The following is a 23,022-nucleotide window of genomic DNA, read 5'->3' as shown; positions in this document are numbered from 1 at the left end:
GGAGGAACCCTTCAGCTCATTCAGCTCTTGCTGAATTTGGAAAGCCTTTGTCTGAGCTTGGGCCACTTCAACTTTCTGGATCAGCAGTTGATCCTCAGCCTCTTGGAATTTAGCTCTTTGAGCTTCAGCAGCAGCAGCAGCCTCTGAGAGTTGGACGTCTTTGGCCAAGAGCAACTCTTCAGCAGCCATTCGGCTGGCTTCAAGAGCCTCTAGACGCTGCTGCACTTCAGCTTGTGCAGCAGTTCCTTGAATTCGGCTCTCAATAGCAGCCTTGAACTTGGAGACGTCCACTCCCATATGCTCCTGGAGGAATTTTTCCCCTTCCATCAGTGGGGGAAAAACCTCCATCTCCATAGCATCGCAGAAGGTTTTCAGAGCTTCGGCAGCTTTTTTACCGTACTCCTCAACCTCCTGCTGCTTCTCTTCAGCTGCTGCTTGCTTCAGCTTAGCAAGCTTAACTTCCTCTTCAGCCACCTTCCTTTCGTGCACAGCAGCGTCTACCCTATCTTGTAGGGTATCAATCAGCTCAACAGTGAGAGTCTGATTGTGCACGAACTGAAAACAGGAAGACAAAAAATAAGTAAAAAAAAAAAATAATAGAGCTGAATTTCGGAGGAAATGAAGGAAAATTACCTGCATCATCAGCAGTTGGTTAGACCTGGCTGGGTCAGGAACTGATCTACTGGATTCGCCCATCCCAGCAGTGGCCTTCAGCGACCAGATCCTTGCCCTGTCTACTTCGGACATGCCAGCAAAACTGCCGAAGTAGGCTTCAGCTCCTTCTCGGTTTTGACCCCATATGAGGTCCCAGATGTGATCTGGGATTGGAATTCGGGGGGCCGAGAAACCCATTTCTCCAGAATGCAGAGTCTGGAAAGAAGGGAAGGACGACGAGGGAGCTTGATTAGCTTTGGTTGTCTCAGCATCGTCCTTCTCAGAGGAGTCAAGTACTATGACCTCCTCTTCTTCAGGGGTGAGGACGAAAGCCTCAACCTCTCTTGCGATATCTGCCGTGAAGCCTTCAGCACTTGACATCACGGCATCTTTATTTTCGTGCTCAGCAGCACTCTCCTTGATTTCTTCTTGGACCCCTCCCTTAGGTCCGGGAGTTCTCTGATCCACCTCCATCTCAGGAGGTGGTGGAGGGGTCTTTTGAGGAGATTGGGGTGTTGGCTGGGGAACCCTCGGCGATCCATTGCCTTCCTCAGGTTCCCTTATTGCGACGCCGATGGTCATCGGCCTCTGCTGAAAATCATGAGGGCCGATGATGGCCATCCTTCGGCGCCTTTTCAGAAGGGGCTGCTCGTCCATATCTGAATCTGAAGACTCTTGTATTTGATCTTCGGGACGAACAGGAGCTTTGCCTTCTCTGTGTCTGTTACTCTCTTCAGACTGTAACAGACAGGGGGGAAGAAGAGTGTGAGTAAAAAAAAAAAAAAAAAAAGAAAGAAAAAAGTTGTCTAAAAACTCACCGAGGTCTTCAGCAAAGCCTCGTCTTCTTCAGCTGCTCTAGCTGCAGCTTCGGCTTCAGCAGCTCTGGAGGACCCTTCTCCTCCTTCACAAGCCTCAAGTACCCGTGCAACCTCTTCGGCTGTGCGGGCAGCTTCAGCTTCTTCTTCCAGCAGCTGAAACAAGGGATCCCTCTTCTCCCACCAAGGCTTCTGCCTCTGATACAGAGCAACAGCCTCAATTTGGAAGTGGGAAGAGTCTAGGTGAACTTCTCGGCGCCTTGGTTCAGTGATAGGGGGAGCCCGATCAGTTACGACTCGTTCTCGGTTGACGCCAAGGCGAGCGTAATCAATGCCGACGTTGGTCTCGTCCCGTTCTGAAAAAGAAAAGGGGAGAAGTCAATTCAGTTAGTTCGGCACATCACAAGAAAGCAAAATGAAAGAAGAAAAGAGATAATTAAAAGGCCTCGGCCCCAGCCGAAGAAGATTACCATCCCTAAACTTTCGGCTGAGGCCGACAGCTGCCAGCATATTCTCTTGGAAAACATAGTGCGTATCGGGGAGCCAAGTCTCCGGGATATGCTGCATTCGGCCGCTGCCTCCCCGGTTCGGCAGCTTGCCGAAGATGTTCTGCTGATTAAGGTTCGGGTCTGGCCCGCTATCTTCGGGAGGACCTAAACTTCCCATATCAGGATCCGGCTCGGCAAGATACCGGGGAGCGCTGAAAACATAAGGATGGCTCGGCTCCGTGGGCGCCCTAACCCAAATCCATTGACCTCTCCAGTCCTTGTCTGAAGAGTCGTTCGGCCACATGGTTAGGAACGGGGGCCGAGACTCAATCCGATACCACCCAGAACCATGGCTTCCGTGCCCACTCTGAATATTTGGCACTAGCCGATGGAGCTTTCTGAAGCAGTGCAGGTTCGGCACGTATCTGAAGAATTTGCAGACCCATAAGTACGTCATTACCCTTCGGATGCTGGTGGGGGTCAGCTGGCACAGGGAAATGTTGTAATGGATCAGCAAGTCTCGAACGAATACGTCCAAAGGGAACCTCAGCCCATACTGAAGCTGTCTCGTGTACACCCCCACATACCCCGGGGGTGGACGATGGATTCTATCGGATGCTGAGGGCATTCGGCACCAATATCCATCAGCTTCAAAAATGCCGTAGTGCAACTCAATTTGCTCAGCAAATCGATATTGATCGGCGTTCTCTACCCACCATGAGTAGGGACGGTTCTTTATCATGGCCGAAGCTACTTCGGCATCCTCCCACTCTGAAAACCCTGGGAGGATATCCCAAAGGACAGCGGGAACTTCATCATCCCGTCCTGAAGCTCTCACCCCCTCAGCCCTCTGAGGAGGAGCCGAAGAAATGGGAGTCGCCCTAACCCCTTCAGCAGGGTCAGACTCTGTCCTTCGTCCATTCCAGGTCCCAATCCTGTCCCTGGGATCGGGGATTAGCCTTGCTCTCCTTGGAGCACGGGCTCCACCTCTAACTCCCCTCACCATTGACGAATTTCGAAGGAAAAAGTCGAAAAAGGGGAAAGAGTGCAAAGTCGAAGAAAGATGAAATAAAATCAAAGGAATTTACCTTGATCTGAAGCAAAAGCCGCCGATTTACGAATTGGTAGTGACAAGTCTCAGCTTCTAAGCTTAATGCTCGGGGAATTTGCGAAGTTTTGATGCGGGCTCTTGAGCGTTCTTGAGAATTCTGGGTTTGTGTTGATGAGTGAGTGGGGAGAGAAGACGCGCCTCTATTTATATCTCCAGAAATGGGAATTCAAGGAGTCTGCGTTTCAATTTCTCTCAAGCACCCCACTAAGTAACCGTTAAACACACGACCTTGCAGTTAAGTCGCCCACTACCCATCCAACTTCCGCAATCATCCACATTAACTGTTGTTATCTCATTAATCATGGGTTAATTACGGTTTAAATTCACATTTTTGGATTAACAAATCATTCACTTCCCTCCTTTTCTGATTAAATCAAACCCGACCCGTCATCCTTCCAAATCGGGTCTGGGGGGCAAGTTGTTTGGGTCCAATTTAGTCCAATTGGGCCTGGTCACTGAATGATCCAATTAAAAGCCCAAGGTTAAGGTTCAACTCTCCAAATGTGCTAAAGTCAGTAATCAACATCCTCAAAGCCATGTCAAGGTCAGTCAACGGCCCAATCAGCTTGGCCCAGCCCAACTGACTTCCGGGCCCAATCCGCCTCCTTCATTAGCCAAGGTATAAAAGCCAACAATTTGGTCAATTCTTGGTAAGACAAAAAAGCCTCAAGCAACTAAACTCTTGCACAGCTTTCTCTCTCTAATATACTGACTTAAGCATCGGAGGGGCCTTCCTCGGCGTCCCCCCCGAGGCTAGTTTACGTGTATTTGTTGTGCAGGAAACCCTCGGCTCCTGCGTCGTTCGGACCGAGACCAAGTTCCCTCAAGATAAAAGGATCTTCCGAGATTCGATTGTTTTGATCCGAAACAGTTATAATTTCAGATATCTGAAATTATAACTTTTACTTACTTAATTAATATATATATATATATATATAGACTAGTTTTATGTGCAATTAATTTAGAAATTCACTATCAATTTCATTGACATCAATACAATTTTAAACTAAGATTTTGAAATTTGACATAATTATAAATTTTAAATAAACATGTTAAAAAGTTAAATTAATCTAAAGAGTATTAAGATATTTTTAGGGGATACCACAACCCCATGCCATGGCTTATACGAAGTATAATAGAGATATACATGAATTTTCGAATTAGACATACAATAAACCGATTAGAATTTTGATATACATTAATTGGCCATGTTGTAGACTAAACTATACGAGTATTGTGTAAAAATTTGTTGTGATAAATAGGAAAGAATCAAGTTGCTTAAACCAGTTAATAATGCGTTTTATTAACCTAATATTCATTTATTTGATATTATCAATTCAATTAATACTTATTTAAATTGAATAATTCTTATTAACCTTCCATTTATGTCACCATAGTTATAAACCTAAATCATAAGGATGGTCTTATGATGATAGTAAGACAGTCTTACACAAATAATTCTCTTAACCTAAACTTTTTATTAGTCAATAAAACTCCAAAGTAATATTAATTGACAAAAATTCAGTGGAAAAAAAAATATATAAAAAAAAAAGAAAAATTATCCCTGAAAATTTGCTGTTTGCTACAGTATTGGGCCTTTTTATCTTGGTACAATTGTGAATTGTGATGAATTGTATTAAGGCCATACTACAGTATGACACAATCATAAACCCATCCTATTTTCCTTCCCAATTTTTTCTTCTACTCTCAACCAACTTCATCTTTCCTGCACCCCTCATCCTTCTCTCTGCAAAACTAGAAAAAATCATCAATGTTGAGTGCAATTTCAGCTCCAAATAATCTAATACCATTTCCAAAAACAACCCATTTGAGAGCAAAGCAGTTTGCTCCGCTCAGTTTTCGGGTTTCAGCAGTTAGTTCATCTTCAGACCCAAAAGAAACCAACTTGGAGTACACCCCTTGGCTTATTGTTGGTCTTGGTAACCCTGGAAATAAATACCATGGAACTCGCCATAATGTAATTTCTCTATCTTTTACACCTTTAATTTTGGATTTTTGATTGTTTTTAATATAGTTTGTAGCCTGAATTTAATTACATAGATAAATCTTACTATTTGTATGTGGGTTTGTCCAATTTTGATTACATATAGCTTGAAGGGTGGAAATATTGTGCCATTATTTCATCTTGGTTTAATTTTATTTTCTTAGAAATATGTATTGAATAATTAGTTTGCAAATGAAATTTGATTATGTGGGAAATTTGCTCAAGTATATGAAGAATTGATTTCAACAGGTTTAGTAAATTGCTCATTTTATATGCTTTGTTGGGTTGGAATGCATATTTCCGGTGTTCTTGCTGTTGATAATTTGATATGTTAATATGTATGTCATATTGGCAACTCAATGATGCCCTTCAAGCTGTCTATATGGTTGATTGGTTTTCTGAGGTATGTTTTGATTGGTTAAATTGATATATAGAATCACAATCATGCATTTTCCAACTCGAAACTGAAATGACCCTGCCCTACGGCTTCCTGATGACCTGAATATAAAGTTGTTCGATCCAAACCTTACTTGACCGACCTATTTGACAAGCTCTAACAAGTCTATGTATACCAAGTCTGTTACCGGCTGTCATGTTTATGTATGCCAAGTATATTGGAATTTGTAGCATGATTTCATAAGCTCTAATGCGCCTTTGTTAATTTTTAACCAGGTGGGATTTGAGATGATTGACAAAATCTCTCAGAAGGAGGGCATTGTGTTGAACACCATACAATCAAAAGCCTTGATAGGAATAGGTGCTTTCAAATTTTCAGTTTTGTGTTTTTTGGCTATATTTTCTGCCTTGAATGTATTTTGGTTTTGTTTGGTTAGGTTGCTTTGGTTCTCAAATTTTCATCATATGGCATGATCAGTGCAGGTTCAATTGGGGAAGTACCTATTGTCTTGGCCAAACCTCAAGCATATATGAACTTCAGTGGGGAATCGGTATGCTCTTTAATCTTTTGGCTGCTTAATTGGGTTCCAGAGCTTGTTTTGACCATGTATGATTATTCTGTCTGCACTTCTGTGTGTTAGTGAATCATTATTATTCTTCGATTTAATTGATACTTTGAACATGGGAACTCAAAGAGTTGAAGAATATCTTGAAACTAAAAACATCCCCTGATAACATTTGAATAGAAAAGAATGGTTGTTGTACATCCCTAGACAGATCACCAAATTTACCATGCCTGCGAAGTTGTCTATGTAATATCATAGCTGTGTATGTAATTTTGAAGTTTAATTCTCATTACCAATTGATACAGTAAGGAAGACTTTATGTTTCTAGGAATGCTTTTGAGTGATTTTTTGTGATATAAATCTTCGTGAAGACATGAAGGCAATATAGTTTCCAGCTCACTTCATAGGGGATTGATCAAAGCTTTGTTAGAACAGTAAAGATCCCTAGAAGTGAACACAAACACCATACATATTATCTTTTCATGAACTTTTCTTCATCCTGTTAAATATATGTGCATCCTGGAATGTGTGTGCAAAGCCAGTAACCAGTAGGTTATTATTACTCTATTAAATTGGTTGCTTTTCCTGTTTCCCCCTTTAATTCCATGTCTGACTTGTTAATTCCTCCTATTTGAGGTTGGACCGCTGGCTGCATATTATAAAGTTCCTTTGCGCCACATCTTATTGGTATGTATACCTTACCTACTGAATTCAAAGTAACGAAAGTCAGTCTTCATTCTGTTTATGTGGTACTTTGAACTGCTATCTTAGGCCTATGATGAAATGAGCTTGCCTAATGGTGTCTTAAGGATTCAGCCAAAAGGAGGACATGGACATCACAATGGGTAAGTTACCTAAATGGACTTACAAAGATAGTGTTCAGTAGTCAACAGAGATCTTGTCATCCTTTTGAACCTCTTAAAACCTATGAAGATTTCATTCTTAAAAAAATCATGGACGTGATAGTATAAGGTATAACTGAACTTTTGTGTGCTCTGCATACATTTGTGTTCTTTACTTCTCTCCCTTTTCCTCAACTGTTGTTCTGAATCTTGCCCACTTCTGAAATTGGCTCTTGTACACCTCCAAACCATCAACGAAAGAAGGGAAGAGGGTAATACCTCATAAAGACACTAATTCAGTTGAACAAAGTCACTACAATGTCATCCATGGTGCTTTTAGTTCCTATGCAAGATTCTAAAACATTAAATTCTTTAAATCAAATTTGGGATCTTTATGAACAATACGGAGTACATACCAAGTTCTGAAAGCATTTGTCAGTCCACGTTGTCCAGTACCGTAATCCTTTCTCCCAGTCAAGTCTTAGAAATGTCGGACCCTTATTATAGGGTGATTCTGCTGACTCTGAATCAGTTGTAAGTCTCATGATTTTGAAATGTTGCTATTGCAGAGTTAAGAATGTGATGGGACACTTAGATGGGCGGAAGGACTTCCCTCGGCTAAGCATAGGTTGGTTTTCAGAACATCATATCTTCCCTGTCTATAGAGAAAAGCCTCATTTAGTCAGGCATCAGATTTCAGCCCTTTAATTAAAAATTCAATCTTTGTAGGTATCGGGAATCCTCCGGGAAATATGGATATGAAAGCTTTTCTTTTACAAAAGTTTAGTCCTACAGAAAGAAGACAGGTAAGCAATCCTTCAAAAGGTGATATTTCTCGCATGTAAATTTGATAACTTTGAAGTTGGATATGTCAACAGCATGAAACTCAGCTTGTATGTTCAAGTGTTGGTGTTTTCTAGTGCCAAAAGGCATCACAAAGTCAATGACATGTTTTATTGTGTTTACTTCAATCTGAAGGGAGGGAGAACCCTCAATGTAAAAAATATGTCTTCAGACCAACAAAGAATTTATCACTGATTTATCACTGATTTATCACTGATTTATCACTGATTTATCAGGCAGTTTAAAGTGTCAACTGTGTCCGTTACTAAAAACCTAATTGATTTGAGTGTATCTAATTCAATGGACAGATTGATGCTGCTTTGGAACAAGGTGTTGAGGCTGTACGAACCTTAGTGCTTAGTGGATTTACTGGCAGTATTACAAGATTTAATCTCGGGCAGAAGTACAAGTATCACAAAGTCTGAAGGAAGAAGTGTGAATCCAACAAGTTATCCATACATATGTAGGTACAAATTGTGTCACTCTCGAGTCTTAATGACCAAGCCAACATATATGGGTTCTTCTAGTCCTCTTCAAAGGATAAATGTTCCTTGCATTGAAATTTAGTAGTTGACTGCTCCGCTCTGCATCGAGTTTTCTGGGAAAAAGCTTGAGTTGTGTTGGCAACCAGCGTTCGTGTGGTCTTCAGTAGAGCACAGATTGAATCTTACTTATTTTAGTATGTACATGATATGGGCTCAAGGCCTCCCTCCTGTAAGATTTATAGAGATGTTTAGTCCTGGCACTCACTTTTATGACATGGTCTATAAGTTGAAATGATTTGTTTAGCTTCATCACTAGAATACCAACTTTCTGTTTATAAATGTCCTAAATAATGCAACCAAATTTGACTGTCTAAAATTATTTGAAACTTGTAATTGTGAACTTAACTTCTTGTAATTAATACATTTATACATTAGTTGTGAATTAAACTTGTTGAAATTAGTAGTTGTAGTTGTAGTTGTAATTTTCATTTTTTTTTTTTTTTGACAGAAAGTTATTAATTATACATAATAAGAGAAAACAGAGAAAATATGTTTTATGTTTATATAATTTTACAGTTCTTAGAGCCAGGCTATACATAATGTGCCATATCATCCATTCTTATAGTATCATGGAAGACACCTCACAACTTCTCCAAAGTTGACAGTTCGGTTCGCAATAGCTCAATAACAATAGAAGTTTTCATCCTAGATAGCAGCAGTCAGCAGAGCCCTCATCAAGGCATCTACATTCGCAGCAAAAGCAACAACTCATCATAAAGGAGTCCAACTATCTCTCTAATGTGACATTCAGAACATTTAAAATTGAAGGTGATGACCTTTTAATCATCAACTCAATAAAAGACATTTGAGCAATCCCTTAATAAATCGAGCATATTATCAAACACACTTATTTTCTTCTTACTCAATTCACAATTAACTTTAACCTATTTCCCATTCTTTCTTTTGATACATTAGTAATTCTCCTTGTGAGTAGGACTTTCTAATGGTCATTTTTTACCTTATTAAAAATACAATACATAATGTTATTTATTTATTTATTTTTATTTTTTTTAAGGGAAGGAGAAGAACCCTAATTGTACCTCAACCCTCACGGTTTTTTTGGTCCGGCATTTGCGGGTTAGACATTTTGAGAGTGAGGGGTAATGGTAAGGGATAAGGGATCCCCACCCTCAAAGTGTCTCTTGTGGGAATTGAACTCGAAGGTTGGAAGGTACAATCCTTACCACTAGACTAAGCTTAATTTGATACAGTACCTTTTTTTTTTTTAGGGAAGCTTGTTACAGTGCATAATGTATGTTACTCTATATTTTTTTTTTTTTTTTGAATACATGTATGTTACTCTATTATTTTCCAATATATGGTGTATAAAATACCGTAATTTCTTCAAAAAAAAATAAAAAATGCCGTATTTTTTTGTCTTACAACAAAATACCATAAATTGTACTCCGTACTGTAACATGGGAAAGACGTAAACAAGCCCTAAAAAGTAACCACGTCGCAGAAACCATCATCAACTTCCTCACCATGCCAGAATCCAATTTCACAATAAAATCACAACCCTTAATCAACAAAACGGCTCTTAGACTTTCTTCGAATCCAACGGCTAAAATTGCACCGATCATTCATCTATTCTTCTTTGGCCCTAAATCAAGGTCCCAATCACAAAATCAGAACGTTACAATTACCAAATCTCTTTTGATTAAACAAACAATCTTTCTCCCCAACACACCATTACCCAAAAAAAAAAAAAAAAAAACTCTACTTTCTCTCTCTTCGTCAAAATTCGACCGTTTGAAAGGGAAAAAAAAATCACATTTTTACAAACCCAGAAAAAACAGAGCAAATTTACTCAAACATTAGATTGATCAATGGCTGAAACATTAACCCTTGATCCAAAAACCCTACTTCTTTCTCATTATTCTGATCCAAGCAATAATACCCTTCAATTAATCACTGATCCTTACTTCATGGAACGAGGGCCAAGATACAACGCTTATGCTCAACTCAGAGAATCAAATCTCCGATCAAAAAGACTCAAATTTGAGGAAGATCAGCAGTTTTTAGAAATACCCAGATCAGATTCTTCACCAGAAAAGAAAAATGAAGTCAGGTTTCAGGGGAATTTACTGGGTAATTGTACAAAAATTGAGGAAGATGAACAATTTCTGGAAATACCCAGGTCAGAATTCTCACCAGCGAAGAAAAAGAATGTCAGATTTCAGGGGAATTTACTGGGTAACTGTAAAAAAATTGAGGAAGATGAACAATTTCTGGAGATGATACCCAGGTCAGAATTTTCACCAGCGAAGAAAAATGCAAGATTTCAGGGGAATTTACTGGTAAAAGTAAGAAAATTAAGGAAGAAGAACAGTTTTTAGAGATAACCAGATCAGAATTTTCACCAGCAAAAGAAGAATGTAAGGTTTCAGGGGAATTTACAGAATAACGGTAAAAAACAGGGGTATTCTGTTTTGGCTCAATCAGTGCCTGATTTTTCTTCTGCATTAAGGAAAGAGAATCGGAAACCGTCTGAGAATCGGATTCCGAGGTTTGAGAAGAGCGCAACGCCGCCGCCTTTGATGTCGAAAAGGGAGAAAATGATCGGAAGTGGGAGTAAATTGGGAGGTGTTGGAAGTAAATCTGTGAATTCAGGGGAAAAACAGAGTAGTGGGAAGTTGATGAGTATGGGAAGAAAGAGTTATGCTAGTATTGATGAATTGAAGGGTTTGTCAATTGCTGCTGTTAATGCTACTAATGGTGAAAATAAGGTTGGAAAGAAGAGTGGTAATACTAGTGTTTTGAGGAAGAGCACTGTTTTTAGTACTAGATATTATTGATTTTATGATTTCATTTTTTTCATTATATTCTTTGATTGATATTGTTGTTTTGGTTTGATTTTGCCATTATCAATTCTTTTTTCATGTGTTATATACTTCATATAGTTTGAATGTTGAGTGTGGGAAATGATGTATTCAGTATTCATGTATATGTGTGTGATATTCAGTTTCATTGGTATTTCATAAAAAAAATACTACGGAATACAATAAATCATGATTATGGTTGTTGATTTCTCAGTGGATATGTAAGCATGTTTTGGAATAATCTATAAACTCTGAAATTCATCCATGAACTGCTGATTAATTCTTGGATATAATGGAAATTTCAGTTTATGGTTTGATCAACTTATTTAATAATCATGGAATTTACTTGTGTTATGGAAGCTTTATTCTGAGAGTGAAATTTTGAACCAAACTTCACGTGTTGATGCACCTCAACAATATGTCAGTTAGAAGAAACCATCACCGCATACTTAATGTGGCACGAGTTTTACAATTTCAAGCCAACTAAAAGTTTTTGAGGTAGCTCATATGGTTAGCCTAACTAAGTTTTAGGAGTATTAGTTCTTTATGACTTAGAAATAAAGGTATATTTTGTATCTCATTCGTAACATTTTTTTTTTGGGAGAAATAAATTTCCTTGTGCTCAAAATGTTGAACTTATGCATACTACTATGACACGAGTTTTACAATTTTAAGCCGACTTACCTATAAGTTTTTGGGGGTAAGTTTGCATTATCATTGCCTACATAATTGACGACCTTATTTCGTTGCTGCTGGTGTTATTGGCATTTCTGTTGCAGTTGTTGTAACACTTGTTCCGAAGTTGGCTGCAAGTTTGGCTCTTGTATCGGTGTTGCAGATGGAATGGCAATTGCAACTGCGACACGATTGATGCTTGTATAGCAAAGGGTAGCATAGAGGTGAATGAAGTTATTTTAGCATCTAATTTGCAAGTTTTAGACATAGCATAACTTCTTATTAACGATATCCTAACTGTGAAGAAAACGTTACCTTTTTTTTCCGTTTGTTATCAAGTACCAATGTCTAAAACAATACAATACGGAGTATTTATCAAGATAGATATATTATAAGATAATCATAATCTATTGCCTCTTGCCCCTTCACTAACTACTACTCCATAATAAAAATTATAAGGTTTATTAAATCTTACATGCCCTTTAATTATTTAATTAACTTCCATGTTACATAAAAGTAGTACAAGCTAAGATTGCATCTCTTCTGATCTGAAAGCTTTCAAAGTCAACCAACCTCATTTTGTTTCTCTATTTCCTCAACTCCCTTGTTTTGCTTCCTAGTTCCTACAATAATCTCACATTGATCATGAGCTCTATTGAAACAGACTTCATGATTCCACCACCACAACCAAACCCCGAAAGTATTGCACATCACCAAAACCAAAAAACACTCTCATCTCTTGTCTTGCAACCTCTAGAATGGCTCAAAATGATGTCCTCCGCTTCCCATCCCACCCTCGTCATTGGCATCATTGTCTATGGCCTCAACTTAGGCTTCATCGAGTCATACTTTCGTGTCGTGACTGACTACTACTGGAAAGACGTCCAAAGGATCAACCTTCTTCAGCTCAACTCTATGCCGGTCTTTACTTCATTCCTTGGATGTTAAGACCCCTTTGGGCCTCTTGAGTGATGTTTTCCCTATAAGGGGATATCACCGGCGGCCTTATTTTATTGCCGCCAGTGTCATTGGAGCTTTATCGCGGTACTCGTGACAATGATCTCCACATTGCCTGTTAGCTTGGCTCTTGTTTGTTTCATTGGAGTTGTTTGTGGGATGGCCATCGCAACTGCAACGATTGATGCTTGTATTGCTAAGCGTAGCATCGAGGTGAAAGAGTTAGCCCCGGAATTACAATCTCTTCGTGGGGTTTGTCTCTCTTTTGGAGACTTGTTTGGGTTTTTTGTTAGTGGATTTCTTGTTCATTTGCTTGGACCTCAGGTTTCTTTTCTTCTTTTCACTCTACTTGATTCATGTTAGCCGACCCCAAATCATTTTGTAACTAAGGCTTTGCTGTTGTTCAGAAATTTGACTTTTTTTTACTTGCACAAATGAGATTATGGATGTTTTGTTCTCTTCATTTGTAGGAAGCACTCGGCTTCTAACTATCGCACCAGCTTCATTTTCTAGTTTTTGGGATTCCTTATTTATGAATTAAGATCATTTTCCAACCCTACTCATGCTTCTAACAAGGTAAGGTCAAGGTATATTTCAAATTTCATACACATCATTTCTAGCCTTTTTGTTGTAAATTATTATTATCTTTTAATGCTAGTTCAATTATTCATATGAATCTATAATCTTTGTGCATATTAATTGGTTTTAATCATGTAAATGTAAGCAAACACATACAGGTTGCAGAAAGGGTAGGAAGCGCAATGCAGAATATGTATAAAACAATGAAGTTCCCACAAGTTTGGAAACCATCACTCTTCATGTTTCTGTCTTTGGCCCTCAGTTATAGCACTCATGAAGGCCATTTTTACTGGTATAACTGAATCCTAAACTCGGTCCCGGTTTCTCCAAGGTATGTCCTTTCTCTACTTATTTGCTGTCATTTACTTAATTGAATACTAAATTCATCACATGAAGTAGCTTTTTATAAACAATGTGCTTATGACTCGAATTAATTTAACCTCAAGTACTCTGCATCTATGTGTATTGACCCATTTGCAACATCTAATCACTATTTTTGACAATGTTGGTTTATGTTTTGTTGTTAGTAGGAATTTATTGGAATGATGTATGCAATTGGAGCCGTGGGATCTATAGTTGGTGTATTCATCTACCACAAGTTCTTGAAAGATTACCCTCTTAGAACTCTCCTGTTCTATGCTCAACTCATCTACGCGTATCTGGACTGTTGGATCTTATGTTCATCCTAAGATGAATTTACCACTTGGGATCCCTGATTCATTATTCATTATAATTGAGGAAACTGTTTTGCACATAATCGCGCGTATTCGATGGATGCCAATGGTAGTCTTGAGTACAAGGCTATGTCCTTTAGGCATTGAGGGAACGTTTTTTGCACTTCTAATGTGCATAGATAGCTTAGGCTCCCTCTCTTCTAAGATGATTGGAGGAGTGGTACTTCATCTCTTCAATATTTCAAGAACTAATTTTAGTAATTTGTGGTTGGCAGTTCTTGTAAGAAATTGTTGAGATTAGGTACACTTGCTTTGATCTTTCTTGTACCAAATGTAACACAACATGATGTTTTGGTTCCTTCCAATAATATTAGCTCAAACAAAATATAGTAATTCTAGGGTAGAGGAAGCAACGTTGGAACTTGTACCTTTGGTTGAAAATTAGAAATTTGATTACACCAAATATTTGGATTGTAGTATAGCATAAAAGTGGATGTTTTAACATTATTATACAAAGAAGTATAACATATAAATCTTTTTCTAATCGAGTAGAAATGGGAGATCATTTAATTTCTTCTACACTGTCTTGTATTGTTGTTCATAATTATTGGTTTATAGGGTTTTATGCCGCAAAAATGCTCCCATGGTTCTAATTATAAGTGTTACTTACGTAATATTTTAAATAAATTTGTGACAAATACCTTATTTAATCAAACTTCTTAGGTAAGATATCCGCTGGATCAAAAAAGATGTAAAGTTTTAACACTTAGAGAAAAAGTAAAGTATTTGGTAACGTTAGTTTCTTGGAGAAATTAATTTTGTTATGCTCAAAGTGTAACAATATTTATTGATGAGTGATAAATAAAAATAAAAAAAAAAAGGATAGGAATTTGGTCATGGAAGGAGAGGGTTTGTTGTTGATTTTGAGCTTTGTGGAAGGTAATGGGTTTCCTGGGCCTAGAATTCAAGATTGCCACGGATGGCTTGGCCCAAGGCCCAAACCTATATATACAAATCCAAAAGCAATGTTCTAAACAACATACATGCTCTGTATTTTAACCTACAACACATCTCTTTGGACCAATGATTTAAGGAAAAGTAAACAGACAAACTAATTAAATAATTTTATCATCAACAAAATGAAAGTGTTAGATTATTATATTAGTTTAGAATAGAATATGTAAAAAAAGCTTAATTAGTTATATTATTGAACTAGTACAAGTATATATATATATATATAGTCACAACTCACAAGAGATAAAGTTAACACAATCTCTATGGTTCATTAAATAATATACATGAATCATAATACGGAGTATATTAGTGATAATATCAAAGATAGTTGTATAATATACGGTGATATCTAACATGATATTTAATTAATTTTTCAATCACTTTAACTATGTAAGGTACTCGTAGAGTTTATCTCAAATAGGTCGTGCATCATAACATTCATAAATTATAACCACCTAATCATATACAAGTAATTTATATCTGTAAAATAATAAAGATACAATAAATTTAGATTGTCTATTCCAGTCAATAATTAGTTTATCTTTCACAATTTTCTTGTTAATTGTTACCTAGCAAAAATATTTATAAGAGCTCAATTGTCCCTATTATTACATAACTAATTAGATCACATCATCGACGATATATGTAATCTAATAAACTTCGTATCAAAGACCATTTGATTTTCTTGAATAAATAGATTGAGCCTTTATAAAATTATATAACTAGGTCATCCTTCAAATCCTCTAGTCTAGCTTACTATTTAGGTTTACACCTAACATAGACAAATTTGAACATATCTTCTCTAATTATTTATTTATACTTATACCTTGTGTCTTTCGTTGCCATCGAGAAGACATTCATCACGTTAGTTAGCGTGTATATCATCTGTGAGGCGTGAAGCGTGATGTTGCATGACCCACCTCGTGTCAATATATTAACAAAAATTACAAAAATAAATAAATTATTAGGTTTGGAGAATCTTCTTAGGCTCGGACCAAGCCTAAAGATCTTCCGAACCTTAATTTGAAAGCATGTGTCATGCACTTATTGGAGATAATAATATAAATCAAAACTTTATTATATGATGAAAAAAAAAATATATTCTCATTCACGTCCAAAACTAAGATCCGCCAACTAATTAACTGGGTTAATGTAGCATGGACCATCCCTAATTTGGTGCGCCTTATTATTAATATTTAATTAACTCTTTAAATCATGCTTTTTAATTCTTATAATTAAGCAAAAAACACCATAAGATGTCAAGCCAACCTTAAACTAGTAAGTTTAACTTAATGGAAGAAAGTTGATTCATTTATAGTGGTAGTAGGAATAATTGTGATGAGAGTTTCTTATAAAAGAAATATTAATTAATCTTATCCATTGTCCTTAAACTCGCGTTAATTAATATTTTTCTTGTAATTTTGCAATTTGCTAAGGACAGCTAGATATTCACATCACTTAAATACTGTGTCTAGTTGTTAATTAGTCTATTAATCTAAATTTGTCGCCCCTAAACGGACCATGGATTAGAATCATCTTTTTTAAGTAATTATGTACATATCAACTCAACGTGGTATACTGCTGTTTGATAAGTAATTGTAGTAATATTTGTTGATGATAATTAAAGTTTTGGATTTCTTTGGAAATTATTGATAGTTTTAGTGCTTCTATGTGTTTATATCAGATCAAAATCATACACTTTCTGGATAAAGTCGTAAGATCACTAACATGGGAGTCCAAGTCCATCTAGCTAATTTGGTAAGTGGAAGTTTTATGCTATATTTATTTCCGATATCAACAAAGAGTTTGGATAAGATAAATACTTGTAAAATGAGTTCAAACAATGATAAATAAGAATAATTCAAGTTCAATTGACAATTAAAGTACAAGTAAATATAACTAATTTCGATAAGTTCAAATAATATAAGGTAAATCGAGTAAATAGATCATATCCTAATATAATCGATTCATTTTTAATAATCAAAATGTTGATTATTTACGGATCACAAATTCTTATATGTGGCTAGTTACATGGTGTGGCCACTTCACACAATCACAAGACAATTAATTAAATAATAGGGGTCATGGTGATGAGCAAATGAGGTTACCTTAACGTATATAAGGTTATTTAAATGAGAGAAAAGGGTTACTTTTTTAAATAAGTGGAATTATTGTTTTATTTTTTTAAAACAAAGAATAGGGGTTACTCAAATGAACAAATTGGGTTACTTATTTCTGAATTATTTGATTTTACTTGTATAATGAATTTGGGTTACATTTATAGACCATATGAGATTACTCTTATGAAAAAATGAGGTTATTCATGCATATAGATGAAGATTGTTCTTATAAATTAATGTGGCCACACCGTGTGGGTGGCCACACCGTGTAACTAGCCATATCCAAGACTTACCCTTTACGAATACAAATGTGTTCAAAGGTTTTCATCTTTTACATTAGTGTGCACAAGTCACCGCTGTGGCCTAGTGGTATATGATTTCACTTTTTAAATCATGGTTATGAGTTTAAACATACATATGCACCCCCATGTACCTTAAACAAAAGTGAAAGGAGATAAGTAGTTATGAATTTGAGACAAGACGAGAAAAATGTAATTAATTGTCACAAACTCACTAAAATTCTTTTGTGGACATGAGATCGTTAATTTTTATTAATTATAGTTTTTTCATCGATAACAATTGGAATTTACTCATTATAATCGATTTTTACTAATTAAAACTTGTTTTCATAAATTTTTTAAGGTGAGCTAATTAGGGCTTTATGCATTAGTACATATTTTTAATTAAATAATTATAAACAATTACTATACAGTTTACAATCAATCTTATAAAAATCAAAATAATTACTTTTTGCTAGGAAGATTTGGTTTATTTTGAGTAAAATTTATTCAAAAAATCTAAAATAGTGTTGTTTTCTTTTATCAATTTATGAATTTTTAAATGGATAAGATAAGGATGCATGATATTTTAGACATACGTATTCCCTCAAGACTAAATCCAAATTAATCAAAGACAAAGGACTATGTTTCCTTAGCTTTTGAGATTTTTTTTACCTATTATAACATGACATAACTTATTAATCCCCTTGTTTCTGAAATTTTGAGAGATTCCAATACAAATGAAATCTTGTGCTTTAATGGCTTTTTAATGCTTCAAATTATAGTCGGGTGAAATCTTATTAGATTTGTTTCGCTTTTATATTTTTAAAATATATATTTTTTTAATACGTAACTTGAGATGTTTTAATTACGATATTGCATTGAAGATGTACTAGTTAAAGTTGTAAGGGAATTGAAGATGATCCACGGTTATTGATATCCAACATTTGAGATTAAATCCCGTCGACATTAATGCCCACTCCGTAACTCTCATGGTCCACTTTAACTTTGTAACTCTCCCTACCCATTAATTACCCTTGTCCACAGATTTCCAACTTTAGAGATTAAATCCCGTCGACATTAATGCCCACTATAATTCCGTAACTCTCCCTATACGCAAATTACCTTGCCCTACAAATACCCAATATTAGAAATCAAATCCCGTCAACATCAATACCCGCTGTAACTCCATAACTATCCCTATCTGCATATTACTTTACCCCATAAATACCCAATATTAAAGATCAAATCCCGTCAAAATTAATGTCCACTATAACTCAGTAACCATCCCTTCCCACATATATCAAAAATAAAATTGTTTTATTGATGTGAGCAAGGTTATGGGAATGTAATCTCTGTTTTTTGGAGTATATTTAAATAAAGTAATTTTTAATGTTTTTGGCAGCATGCGTTTAATACTAAAGGGGGTGTCGTTTTAAGGAGAGAGAATAGTGCTCATATTACATGTGCTTGTAGGATCTAACAATTGGGCTGAAGCTGAACACATAAAAAAACACAAGCCAAACCAGAAACAGCCAAAGGGCCTCCTTTCCTCCTTCCTTTTTGAGGAATTTCAAGATCAATTTCACAGCAATTGAAGATCATTACTTTCATATTCAATCTTTTTCCCCGGAAATCAAACTTAATCATTCACCAGGTAAATTATTAAAATTTTACTTATATTCTTTCATTTCTTTAACTTTTCTTTCCAATTGTTAATTATTTATTTTAAACTTTTTAAATCGGTAAGCTTAAGTAATTTTCAGATTTGAATACGCCACTTTTTTAATCTAATCTTTAATTAAATTTCCTGGGGTTTGTTCCATTTAATCACTTCTTAATTACTCTTTAATGGGTACCTCTTAATTTCTGTTGTTTCACACTAATTTTTGAGTTTGAGTCAAATTCAGAGTATTTTCTTTCTGGGCATTTTTTTTTTCTTCTAATTTTTTGAAATTCAAAATTTTAGAATTTAATTACTGGGTGCTTAATTATGTAATTCAATGATATGTACAGTATTACTCCATATGTATGAATTCAGAATTATAGATTAATTTTAATTATCTAATTTTAATAATTGTAGTTTGGGAATTGTGTGCAAAATTCGTACAAGAAAATTATAATGAGGGGATTTGATAGAGAGAGAGATTCTTCTTTGAAACTGTGAAAACTTTTAGGTGGGTATTTCAGAGTACATTTGAAAAAGGTTCCCTTTTATGGAAAATGGGATCTGCTTTTCACATCTCATTATACCCAAAAAGAATTTATAATTATTATCATTTTCCCACAACAGTTAAAAATTTCACCAATAATCCAAATTTACCTGAAATCAGAAAAATTAAATAATTATGATTGTAGGGGACAATTCAATTTGTGGAGGTCATGATTTCATCTTTAGTACAAATTGTCTCTTTGGTACAAAAAATATTGGCGTGTAATTTGCCTTTTCTATGGATTTCGACCTCTGACTATGAGGATGATATGATTAAGGTTTGTTGTTAAGATTGTGATTTTATGTTGTAATTATGGATTCAAACTTCTCTGACTACGAAATGGTATGTTGGTATGAGTAAGATTTGTTGATTTTATGTCTTAGTTATATATTTGGACCTCTCTAACTACAAGGATGGTATTTTGGTATGAGTAAGATTTGTTGTTAAGATTGTAATTTTCCTCGTATGTTGTAATTATGGATTTGAAACTATCTATGAAGATGGTATATTGGTATGAGTTAGATTTGTTGTTAAGATTGTGATTTTACTCGTATGTCATTATCATGGATTCGGAACTCTGACTACGAGGATGATATGACTATATGAGTACTTTTTGTTGTGGAGATTGTGATTTCATGTCATAATTATTGATTCAAAACTCTGACTACGAGGATGATATGAGTAAGATTTGATAAAGATTGTTGTAGGATTCTAACCCATCTTGTTAAGATTGTGGATTAATGTTGTTTCTGTTTTCGACTTTGATTTAACACACAATTCAATGATCCTAACGAAGTTAGTAATTTTTCGAACTTGTTTGGCAGTTGGGAGAAGGACAAGTGAATTTGTTGCTGTGGATTGGGAAAGTGTTGGATTCTAAAAATGGAAGGAGACACATTTTCAGGGCTAGGAAATGGTACACAGGTAGACAGTAAGGTATTACAGACATTTCAGAAGAGTTTTGTGCAAGTTCAGAGCATATTGGATCAGAACAGATTGCTAATCAATGAGATCAACCAAAATCATGAGTCAAGGATTCCTGATAACCTTTCCAGGAATGTGGGCCTAATAAGGGAGCTTAACAATAATATAAGGAGGGTTGTTGACCTTTATTCTGATCTTTCTCATTCCCTAACTAGATCCATGGAAGCTTCATCGGAAGGTGATTCCAGCGGTGTTCTAAAATCCGACGCCAAAGCTACTCACAAGAAATCGGCCTGGTTAGCTCGCTCCTCGAATCAACTCGACTTTGTCATTATTAGATGTTTTTAATTCTTTATCTTTGGTGGGCATTGAGCTAAATGCATATATCTATATAGTATGTATGTGCATTGAGGTAGAGGAAAATGATTTAGAGTTTTTCTGTAACTCTTCTTGTATCCGGATACTTCTTTCTGATAGTTACCTCCCCTCTTTTTTCTGATGAACAAAAAATGATTAAAAAAAAAAATCTCATAAATAACTCTTCATAGTCTCAATGGATTTGTAACTTCTTTGTTACTCTGAATCCAGTTGAAAATCAATCATGCTTCTTAATTTCAGCCCTCAAGATAATTTTTCTTCTGTTTTTGGTCAACGTTGATTTGTTTGATACTTTGTATTTTTCTTTATTGCTCTATCATTGTGTTTGTGTAAGTCAATGAATTAGTCTAAAGAGTAATCACAAGGCTAATGGTATAATGTCCTCTTTTGTTTGTTGTTGTATGCGTAAATAAAGATCATCATTGTTTTTATCAACTAAACCTGTGTCCGGAATTAAGATTCACATTAATAATGTAATTTGAACTAATACTATAACAACTAAACTCAAATAACATGTGTATAGATTTACCATCGCTAAAAATTTGATGAAGACTATTCATTACACCTCTTTTGATCAATTTGATCAAAGTTTCTTTGATCAAATTCTATAGAATGCCAAAATTCCCCTTTTTTTCTTCTGTTATTGAGCATGAGTCTTTGCTCAGAACTGGAGCAATAGAAAAGTGGCAGATACTGTTTTAAGGTCTTTCATTTAAAAATCAAAATCCCTTTTTACTACTATAATAACTTCTACTGTTGTTCTTTTTGGGTGTTCGTGTTTGTAGAATTCATAAAATCATGCAAATACCTCTGCCAAGATGCTCTGAAAAAATTGGAGGAAAAAAAAAGCAGCTTTTACATTTTAATTCAAAGATCTTTTTATTATTACAGTATTATTTTTTATTTTTTGGGTTTACAAATCACACCCACCACAAGAACAGAATCTGAGATAAGGCGATGATATGATTAGCTTACTTGACCATTTAAATTTGTTTGTTTTTGTTGTTTTGATTTTATGATTTGATGTGATTTGTAATCTACCTTTTTTCTCCTATCACCAATAGCATTAATTTCATGGATATTATAATATATATAAAAAAATATAAAAAAGGTGGGACTGTATAACATAGGTAGATCAAAAGCTACACTATAGTTGTATAATTAAATAGACAGATATACAAAACAGTGAACCCCAACAGTATGACAAAGGGGCCCAAATCACTTCTTTTTTAATGGGGAATTGAAACAATCTTCCCATGCTTATCTATCCCTTTTCTCTACTAGGGATTTTTATTAATCTTTTTTCTTATTTTCTTGTTCAAATTTTTTTTTTTAGTCTCTCCCTGGGTCCCGCCGTATGTATAGACATAGATATACGGTGCAATGCACAACTTCAACCATTATTAATACGAAGGGTAGTAGAATTTCTTTTGATATCTTCAATTCTACTAGTGCAGTAATGCTACTCTTATACTGTTGTTTAATGCAAGTAGATGTCCTTTTGTATTTAAATTCAATTGATTGGATGCACAGTTGCCCTCCTTCTATGAAACAAAACCAAAAGCAAAGGAATCTAGGAGTTGTGTTGGTAGACCCTCATTAATAAGTGTTGATCAACTTGGGTATGTAGCCTGTACTTCAGGACTTCTGGTGTGTAGTGTAGCCCTTTGAATTGATAAAAAGCTCCCTTTCTAGTACAGCAAGCATGGTGCATCCACTTTTCAGGTTCATCTATGCTGTCCTTAAGGTTAAATTTCACTAATCATCTTGTGATTGGCTTATGCTCACTGGATGCCAATTCATGTTGTACTCTGGTTAACTTAGGGTGAGTTTATTGCAAGTCTTGAGATGAGTCTTGAGCAAGATTTTTGCAATAATATATACAAAGACTACACGTAGTCTTGAGAAGAGTTTTGAAATCTAAAACTCATAGTAAGACTCTACAAAAGTACAAAAAATTTATTGTTACCCAATAGTGAGTTGTCAACTCACCATCTTAAAATAATTTATAAAAAAATTAAATATGTAATTAAATGAATGTTAATAAATTAATATAATAAGTAAATCTGGAGTGAGTCTTGGAATAATGTGTAAAATTGGAGAAAGTCTTATATGAGTCTAAA

General features: G+C 35.5%; 3 protein-coding genes and 1 pseudogene across 3 annotated transcripts; all 4 read left to right on the top strand.

Moving 5' to 3' along the window:
- The first annotated feature begins 4,469 nt into the window (after positions 1-4,469).
- LOC110709940 (chloroplastic group IIB intron splicing facilitator CRS2-B, chloroplastic-like) lies at positions 4,470-8,576 on the top strand. The gene is made up of 8 exons (XM_021888192.1): positions 4,470-5,046; positions 5,746-5,830; positions 5,953-6,020; positions 6,672-6,722; positions 6,807-6,880; positions 7,447-7,505; positions 7,607-7,683; positions 8,029-8,576. The coding sequence occupies exons 1-8, from the start codon at positions 4,840-4,842 to the stop codon at positions 8,143-8,145; spliced, it is 738 nt and encodes a 245-aa protein (XP_021743884.1). The 5' UTR covers positions 4,470-4,839; the 3' UTR covers positions 8,146-8,576.
- Positions 8,577-9,275: 699 nt separating this feature from the next.
- LOC110709938 lies at positions 9,276-11,121 on the top strand. Its single transcript, XM_021888191.1, has 2 exons — positions 9,276-10,596; positions 10,639-11,121. The coding sequence occupies exons 1-2, from the start codon at positions 10,095-10,097 to the stop codon at positions 11,061-11,063; spliced, it is 927 nt and encodes a 308-aa protein (XP_021743883.1). The 5' UTR covers positions 9,276-10,094; the 3' UTR covers positions 11,064-11,121.
- A 1,150-nt stretch (positions 11,122-12,271) lies between these two features.
- LOC110709939 lies at positions 12,272-14,525 on the top strand (annotated as a pseudogene).
- A 4,410-nt stretch (positions 14,526-18,935) lies between these two features.
- Positions 18,936-22,549, top strand: LOC110709937 (protein ELF4-LIKE 4-like; the record flags this gene model as incomplete). The annotated part of the gene is made up of 4 exons (XM_021888190.1): positions 18,936-19,041; positions 20,422-20,817; positions 22,236-22,314; positions 22,433-22,549. Coding segments are annotated over exons 2-4 (534 nt in total), but the record flags the coding sequence as incomplete, so codon positions are not given.
- Positions 22,550-23,022: the final 473 nt, after the last annotated feature.

The sequence above is a fragment of the Chenopodium quinoa genome, unplaced genomic scaffold (genome assembly GCF_001683475.1).
Source record: "Chenopodium quinoa cultivar QQ74 unplaced genomic scaffold, ASM168347v1, whole genome shotgun sequence".
Classification (NCBI taxonomy): Eukaryota; Viridiplantae; Streptophyta; class Magnoliopsida; order Caryophyllales; family Amaranthaceae; genus Chenopodium; species Chenopodium quinoa.
The sequence above is the reverse complement of the archived record's forward strand: the minus strand, read 5'-3'. Positions and strand labels throughout refer to the sequence as shown.